Source organism: Condylura cristata, unplaced genomic scaffold (genome assembly GCF_000260355.1).
Source record: "Condylura cristata isolate star-nosed mole 26May11 unplaced genomic scaffold, ConCri1.0 scaffold00041, whole genome shotgun sequence".
Taxonomy (NCBI): domain Eukaryota; kingdom Metazoa; phylum Chordata; class Mammalia; order Eulipotyphla; family Talpidae; genus Condylura; species Condylura cristata.
Window position 1 is genome coordinate 363,745 of NW_004567142.1, and position 8,749 is coordinate 372,493.

An 8,749-nucleotide genomic window follows, 5' to 3' on the forward strand; every position below is an offset into this window, starting at 1 on the left:
GGGCGCTGCACCAGTTTGGCGCTGACCTCGACGGGCTCCTGGACTGGCTGCGCGACGCCTACCGCCTAGCGGCCGCGGGCGACTTCGGCCACGACGAAGCGTCCAGCCGCCGCCTGGCGCGCCAGCACCGAGCGCTCACTGGGGAGGTGGAGGCGCATCGCGGGCCCGTGGGCGGCCTGCGGCGTCAGCTGGCTACTCTGGGAGGCGCCAGCGGGGCTGGGCCCCTGGTGGTGGCCCTGCAGGTGCGCGTGGTGGAGGCCGAGCAGCTGTTTGCCGAGGTGACCGAGGTGGCCGCGCTGCGGCGTCAGTGGCTGCGAGATGCCCTCGCTGTCTACCGCATGTTCGGCGAGGTGCACGCGTGCGAGCTGTGGATCGGGGAGAAGGAGCAGTGGCTGCTCACCATGCGTGTGCCTGATTCCCTGGATGACGTCGAGGTGGTGCAGCACCGGTGAGCGCTCGCCGCGGGGCGCCGCCCTCTCCTCACTAGGCTCACCCTCCACCGGTCAGATAATTCCTGTGGCCGCTCAGCTGGGAGCCCAGCTTCCGGGAAAATGGGCTTAGTCCTGACCTCACAAGCTTGTGGTGAACAGTGAATGAATGAATATGTGTAAAACACGCAGCAAATAGCCGGGGAACAGGGAGCCTTCTGGGAGCTCTCACTGTTATCACTGAGGTTCCCCGTAGTCAACCTGAGCTCCCCCAGGGCCACCCCAGCTCTGTCCCTCCCCTGGGACTCCCACTGCCCCTGTACAAATGTCACCTCCCTAGCTGGTGATATAACTCCAGTCTCGTCCCTTGCTGTTCCCTCATCCCGATTTATGTTTCTTCATAGCACGTATTACCTGTGACACGTCAAATACTGATTTTTCTGTTGGCTGCCTTAGTGGTGAGTTGTTCAATGAGTGGATGATCCCTCTCTCACTGAGCATCTTGTTCACCCATTCATTCACTTCACCGGTGCTTACTGAGCTCCTGCTCCCTTCTCGGTCTTGTGCTGGGTGTTGCTGAGAACACAGGCCTGCTCCCTGCCCTTACTGTGCCCAGAGTCACCCGAGCCACAGCCCTGGGCACTGCTGTAGACACGGGATGACTGCCCAGCTTTACTTGCCATGTGGAGGGTGGGTTGGAGGCTGTGAGTGGTGACTGGGAGCCCGGAGAGGCAGCTAGGGAAGGGGACCGCTCTGGGGGGAGAGAACGGGACTGGACCAGCGTGGGAGGTCAGATGGACAGAACATGGAGCCCCAGGCAGGGGTTGGGGTTGTCCAGAATAGGGACCAGGGCTCTGGACGGAGGGACAGTGGGGCTATTCAGGAGATAGGGACCTAGAAGAAAAAATCAGGTGAGCTGCTGTAGTCAGTTTGGGTCACAGTGAGGGTGGGGAGCCCTGAGGAGGTCTGCGGCAGCCTTTGAGGGTGGGGACCGGTGCAACAGGAGCCTGGAGATTGAGGCTGCAGAAGGTGAGCTGGAGCCACAAGTTCAAGAGTGAGGATGGAGACCCGGGGGTGGGGGGGAGTGGGGGTGTGCAATGTGACCCAGGCAGGAGGCCGTGGCGAGCTCAGACGCCCGGGACAGAGCCCTGAATCTGAAGTGGCAGGGAGAAGGGGAAGCCAGCAGAGGACCCCGGGAGGCTGGAGACTTAGGAGAACCGAGAGCAGGCACTTTCATGGAATCGAAGCTGTGGCAGGTCCTCAGGGCCAGGCGTCTGAGCACACCCCTCCTCCTGCAGATTTGAGAGTCTGGACCAAGAGATGAACAGTCTGATGGGCCGAGTCCTAGACGTGAACCACACAGTCCAGGAACTGGTAGAAGGAGGCCACCCCAGCTCCGATGAGGTGCGCTCCTGCCAGGACCACCTCAACAGCAGGTAGGCAGGGCCTGGGCTGGCAGTCCTATCTCCCACCAGTTCTCCTCATTATTGCTGTTGTCATTCACTCAAGGAAACGAAGAAGGTGCCCTTTCAAACCCCTGTGAGGTAGGGGCTGGGCTATCGTGTGTCCATTTTACTGACAGGGAAACTGAGGCACAGAGGGGTCACTAGCCAAAGAGCGGGCAGCTCAGATTGGACTCCAGGCCACTGGGCTCATGTTCTGTGCATGTCACCTGGATAATACATCTGGATAACACACTGCCTCTGAACTGAGGGAAACTGAGGCCCAGAGAAGTGTTGTCACTTGCCTGGGGACACAGAGCAATACATTTTAAAAAAAGATTTATTTATTTACACATACAGAACTGGGATACGGGTCAGAGGTGCAGGGGCTGAGAGGATTCACCAGAGGCAGAGTGGGGAGCAGAACAGGCAGATGGACTGAAATCTACTGCTGAGGGGGCAGCAGGGAGACAGGAGAGGTCTGCTGTGCCCTGTGGGTCACTCCCTGGGGGTGGGGGGATTGAACTGGTGCTTTAACTTGTTGCGCCACCAGGGAGGTTCCAGAGCAATAGATTTTTTTTCCCCATTAATTTATTTTGAAATAGAACTTTTCGTACCTCACACCTGACAGTGTGTGTGTGCTGTTACCAGATGTTAGGCTTTACTACTTGCGGAACCCCAAACTCTAGTCTCAGAACCCATTTGTGTTCTGAAAGGCTATTAAGTAGCCCTAGAATTTATTTCGTGAGCTATAGCTCTCCATATTCCCTACATGAGGAGTGAATACTGAGAAAAACATTTTAAATGAAAAGTAACTTCTTCAAAACAAACAAAATGTAGCAAGAAGAAGGACATTTTGCTTTGTGCAAACCCCTGTGCCCTCGCGGCTTCGGGGAAGGCGGGTGAGTTCTCACCTTTGCTTCTGCATCAGCCTCGGCCATGCAGCCTCAGGAAAACTCCATTCTACACTTGGGAGACAGTGAGCGCGAAAGGCAGATGTTTTCACCTCGCTCAGATTACTGTGCATTTGCGAATCTGCTGCCCTAAGCAGAAGTGCCCAGCTCAGGGGCATCACTAACGTTCCAAGACCCCCCTGGCTGGGTCCTCAAACTGGGTGGGTGGGTGCTCCCGGCCCGAGACGAGTTCCTGCCCTCTCCAGCCGCCCTCCCTCTCCCGGGCAGGTGGAACCGCATCGTGGAGCTGGTGGAACAGCGCAAAGAGGAAGTGAGCGCGGTGCTGCTGGTGGAGAACCACGTGCTGGAGGTGGCCGAGGTGCGCGCGCAAGTGCGCGAGAAGCGGCGGGCAGTGGAGGGGGCGCCCAGAGCCGGCGGCGCCCTACAGTGGCGCCTGAGCGGCCTGGAGGCGGCTCTGCAAGCGCTGGAGCCGCGCCAGGCGGCCCTCGTGGAGGAGGCGGCCCTCCTGGCTGCGCGCTTCCCGGCGCAAGGGGCACGGCTGCGCCAGGGAGCGGAGGAACTGGGCGCCGAGTGGGGCGCGCTGGCCAGCTCGGCTCAGGCCTGCGGAGAGGCGGTGGCGGCGGCCGGGCGCCTGCAGCGCTTCCTGCACGACCTCGACGCTTTTCTGGACTGGCTGGTGCGCGCCCAGGAGGCGGCGGGTGGCAGCGAGGGGCCCCTGCCCGGCAGCTTGGAAGAGGCGGACGCGCTGCTGGCGCGCCACGCGGCGCTCAAGGAGGAGGTGGACCGGCACGAGGAGGACTACGCGCGCATCGTGGCGGCCAGCGAGGCGCTGCTAGCGGCCGACGGCGCCGAGCTGGGCCCGGGCTTGGCTCTCGACGAGTGGCTGCCGCACCTGGAACTCGGCTGGCACAAGCTGCTGGGCCTGTGGGAGACGCGCAGGGAGGCCCTGGTGCAGGCGCACGTCTACCAGCTCTTCCTGCGTGACCTACGCCAGGCGTGCACGGTGCTGCGCAACCAGGTGCCCATTTGGGGCCTCACACGGGTGTGGGTCAGAGGCCGCGGGGGTTTTCAGGGCAGGGAGATGCGTTTGCGGGCCCACTGGGGTCGTGGCCCATCTGGGGTCAGTGAGTGGATCATTGCGCATGAGTGGGCGTGAGCTGGGAAGCTGATGGAGGCGCGTGGGTGAGTGGCTCAGCTGAGGTGACTGAAAGTGTATGGACTAGGTTCTCCCGCACTGGGTACTTACTGGAGTGGCTGCCTGGGTTTGTGGATTATTTGGAAGGAAATGAGGATGACGTGGACTGGTGATAGCAGGACAGTGGGATTCAGAGGCTCTTGCCTGGTGGGACAACAGGATAAAGATTTTGGAAGGAGGTGACCAGGACTGAGGGGTGACTGGATTATGTGGATTGCTAAACTGGTAGGTAATTTTGTTACGGGAGTGGCAATTTGCAGATTCTCTGGAGGGGGTCATAGTGTCGGTGGTTATCTGGGACCAGCTGACTCCATCATTCTGGGATAGGAACCCCATCTTTGGATTATCCGATAGTAGGTAACAACTTTGGGGGAACATTAAAAAGAGTGACCACCTGTGCTGGTTATCTAGAGAAAACTAACCCAGCTGGAGGATTATTTTGGGGAGAGGGACAGACAGAGAGTCCCTGGAATAATGTTTCTAACTGGAGACTTTGAGAGTGCCTTTCTGACCCACTGTTTCAGCGGTAAGAAAATTGTGTGTCTCTGTGTGCGCTCATGAATGTCTGTGTTAGTGAGAGATGGTAAACAGTAAATGCTCTTAAAATACCGTGTCAGGAATATGCCATGAAAATAAAATGGGGTGAAGAGATACAGTGGCTGGAGGAAGTCAGAGACCTGAAAGCGAAGCCCCAGCCGTGGGGGCTGTGGAGGGGCAGACTGCCAGCGTGTGCAAAGGCCCTGAGGCAGGATTGTGTGATGCTAGGGCTCAGTGAGCCAGGGAGGCGGCAGTATGGCGGGCAAGGGGCAGCCTCTCCCAGGGCCTGGAAGGGACGGGAAAACCTGAGCCCCCTCCTTTCGCAGGAGATGGCCCTGTCGGGTGTGGAGCTACCAGGCACAGTGGAGTCTGTGGAGGAGGCCTTGAAACAGCACCGGGACTTCCTCACCACCATGGAGCTGAACCAACAGAAGATGCAGGTGGCCGTGCAGGCGGTGGAGAGCCTGCTGAGGCAGGGCAACATCTACGGGGAGCAGGCCCAGGAGGCTGTGACCCAGATGCTGGAGAAGTAGGTCCCTCAAGCCCCAGGGCGTAGGGGTTCAGGCACAGGGGAGGGGCAAGGAGGCCTGGGTTCTGCACTTTCCCTGCACAGTATCTGCTTCTCTGTCCCGCTCTGATTTCGACTTCATTCCATATTGTTTGCAGTTTTATGTGCATGGTATTTTTGCACAAAGGTAACTTGCAAACTCAAAAAGCACCCTCGCCCCCATATCTGCCTGCCGTTCTGGCTCCTCCTTGGGAAACCCAGGGACAGCCCCCCACTTCAGCAGGGGAAGGCCGACTATGGGTTCTGCCCCAGCTTTCCAAATGGGACATATGTCCTGCCACACTGACTTGTAGGACACTGTGGATGAGCACCCAGAGCTCCAGGGTGCGTGCGTGCGTGTGCATGTGTGAGTGTGTGCATGTGTGAGCGTATATGTGCGTGCAAGCATGCATGTGTGTGCACGTATATGTGTGTGCATGTGCGAGCGTGTGAGTGTGCGCAAGTGCGTGTGTGCAAGCGTGTGAGTTTCTATGAGTGTGTGAACGCATGTGTGCAAGCATGTGAGTGTGCAAGCGTGTGAGTGTGCACGTACGTGTGTGCGTGTGTGGACATGTGAGCGTGCACACACTGTGTGCATGTGAGTGTGTGCACATGTGTGCGTGCATGCACAGGGGAGCACGTGGCGTTCGGCTTCCCCTGCACTTCATTCTCCGATTCTGCGGCCATCTGTCTCTCGCCACTGCCCTGCCTCTCGTTTGTCCTTGCACTAGCCAAGCAAAGACACTGAGCATCTGCTTTACGCCAGGCACTATTCTAGGCCCTAAACAAAATAGCAGCTCCCTCAAAAAAAAAAAAAAGTGCAGCCCTCAAGGAGCGTCCAGTGGTCACTGGTGCTGCCCCTCCTGGTCACTCCAACTTTCTGTCTGGCAAGGGCCAGAAGGGATCCCGGGCACGCCCCCTTCTGTCATTCTATCTCTTGGTGGGCAGTGAGCGCCTGGACTCCCTACCAGCCCCAGTTCAATATTGGGGATTCGGAGCCAGAGGCCTGGACCTTTCTGTCTTTTGTCCCCCATTTCTTGAGTCTTTGTTGAGTCCCGGATGAGAGGAGGAGCCTGGAGGACGGCTCCTTCTGACTCACCTTCATCCACTGGGAATTGACCACTGGGAATTGCTGCTTTCATTCTACTGCTTATTCATGAACGCTCCGCCAGTTTATCAGGCACCGAGTCCCGGCGCTGTGTGGGGCAGGGCTGGCCACACAGCAGTGACCAGAACAGAACACGATTCCTGCCCTCGTAGGGCTTACCCTGACCTGAGCAGGAAGATCCTGAGCCCAGAACAGGCAGGGCTGGCCGCGGGTGCTGTAGGGGCAGTGGGAATCCAACAGGGGTGTATCTACCCCAAGCCCGGGCTGGGTGAGGCTGGGAAACAGCGGAACTGAGATGGGCCCAGAACTGCCTCTGCCTTGGGGGTCCCACCCATGTACTTGTTTAGGACACGTCGCCCACCCAGTGGGAGTGACCCAAACTCTGTATCCCGAGGGGAGGCCTTTCCCTACGCCTCAGACGGACAGAGCCATGCAGGGTTTGGGCTGGGCCCTCTGGTCAGAAAAGGCCGGGTTCGAGTCTCAGCCTCACCCAACCCATGAGATTCGGGCACGTCACTCACTAGCTGTCTGCCTGGCCCAGCCGGGCATGTAGATGCTCTTATCCTCATCTTGCAAGTGATACTCAGAAAGGGTCACTGGCTTAGTCAAGATCACAGCCAGGATACTTCCTGCCATTTTTAAAAAAGATTTTTAATTTATTTATGCATACAAGAACTGAGGTGCAGGCCAGAGGTGCAGGGGATGAGAAGATTCACCAGAGACAGAGTAGGGAGCAGAACAGGCAGATCTGCTGAAATCCACGGCTGAGGGGAGCAGAGGGTGAGACAGGAGAGGCCTGCTGCACCCTGTGGGTCAGCTCCCTGGCCGGGGATCGGACTCCTGCACCAGTGGCTGGGGACAGCTTCACAGTGCTGCGCTTTATCCTGTTGCGCCACCAGGGAGGGCCCTTCCTGCCATTTTGAGCCCTCCTAGAGAGGAGGGGTTGTTACCCTCTCCCCCCCACTTCACTGATGCTAGACAGGCTGACCAGAGAGCCTGGAGCTTCTGACTTCAGTTCAATTCCAGAGGCATTTCCCCTTTCCTGGCTCCTGAGCTGAGCCTCAGCAGGAGGGGTCACTTCTTGCCTGTGGATGTTCCTATCCTCATTTTGCAAGTGGTGCTCAGAAAGGGTCACTGACCCTTCTGCTGGCCACTCCTGCTCCTCTTCCCAGCTCTGCCTCTGGGTTCCTCTTCTACTCGCTCTGTGTCTGTGTCCTGCTCTCTCTCCCCGTCCCTGTCTCTCTTGCATCCACACACCCCATGTATTGAACACCTGCTGTGTGCCAGGTCTTTTGATTCCCTAGGCACTGGGAATATAGCTGGGAACAGCACAAACATTCCTCAGGAAGTAACACCCTGGTGGGGAAGACAGACAAGACAGAGACGTAGCATAGCTAGAGTAGTGGATGGTGGTCGGTGCCAGCAGGAGAATGAAGGAAGCTGGGGAAGCCAGACAGTGCTGGGGAGAAGTCAGGAGGGCCTCACTGAGGTGACTTCAGAAGCACCTGCACCCGGCTGCTTCTCCTCCATCTCCCCGGGCGAGAGGCAGTTACCTGAGCTGAAGTGGGATGCTCCTGCCTCTCCACCCAGGCGCTTGGTGCTGCAGCGTGTGGTGTTGCCAATCAGCACCGGGTGGCAGAGCCTGCCCCAGCCTGGCCACTGCACGTGGGCCAAGGGCCGACCTGCCGCCAGCGCCCGCCGGCCCTCCGTGTGCTTCCAGCCCCATCGCCCTCACACCCTCCTGCACCCTCTGGCTGCCTCTGGCATCTTGCCAGTGTCTGCCTGTCTTTCCCTAGATTATCCCGCCCTGACCCTCTCTGGCACACATCTGCCTCTTTTTCTCTCCTTGCCTGCTGCTTTCTGGCCCTCTGAGTCATTCCTTTCCCTGGTTTCTCTCTCCTCTTCCTTCTCTTTGCCTCTGTTCTTGTAGTTGTGTCTTCTCTGTCCAGTGCTTTCTCTCTCCCCATTGCCAGGTGTCGCTGGCTTTGCCCGGCTGATGTTTCTGCCGCTCCCCTCAGCCCTGTCTTGTTTTGTCCTCCTTGCTCTTACATGTGTCCCAGACTCTTACACATGTTCCCAGTCCTGCCAAGCCCGATGCCTTTACATCTCTACTGTCAGCACCCGGGGACCCAGAATTCCCCCAGCTCTTTTCTCCCCATCCCCAGGTGCCAAGAAAACCAACTACGGGCCCATCAGTGGATGCAGAAGCTTCACGACCAACTTGAGCTGCAGCACTTCCTCCGCGACTGCCACGAGGTAGGCACCCCAGCTGTGCTGGGCTCCGCGAATTACTCGTATGGAAATAAGTGCTCCCCCCGCTGGGGCGCGGAGGGGGTGGGGACTAAGTGGGTCGCGGAGAGACTTTCACGCCTCGCCGCCAGGGGGCGCACGGAGCTCAGGCTCAGTGCGCATGCTCTGCTCCCCCCACCCCCGCCCACACGGGCTCGGGGAGGGAGGGGCCTGGGCACCCCTGGCAACGGCGCGCTCGCGCTTACGGACCCGCGGGAACGCACGCTGATCTCACCTTTCTCTTTGGAGGTTTATGAGAAGTGCCCTGCTGAGGGCCGGTTGGGCGGGG

The 8,749-nt window shown here is 58.6% G+C and overlaps 1 protein-coding gene across 1 annotated transcript in view; it reads left to right on the forward strand.

The window, feature by feature from the left end:
* Positions 1-8,749, forward strand: part of SPTBN4 (spectrin, beta, non-erythrocytic 4) — a 66,254-nt gene that overhangs the window by 22,611 nt on the left and 34,894 nt on the right. The window contains exons 14-18 of the mRNA XM_012733463.1: positions 15-448; positions 1,727-1,864; positions 3,052-3,802; positions 4,843-5,045; positions 8,337-8,427. Of these exons, the coding sequence (XP_012588917.1) occupies positions 15-448; positions 1,727-1,864; positions 3,052-3,802; positions 4,843-5,045; positions 8,337-8,427 (1,617 nt within the window). The remainder of the gene's footprint in view (positions 1-14; positions 449-1,726; positions 1,865-3,051; positions 3,803-4,842; positions 5,046-8,336; positions 8,428-8,749) is intronic.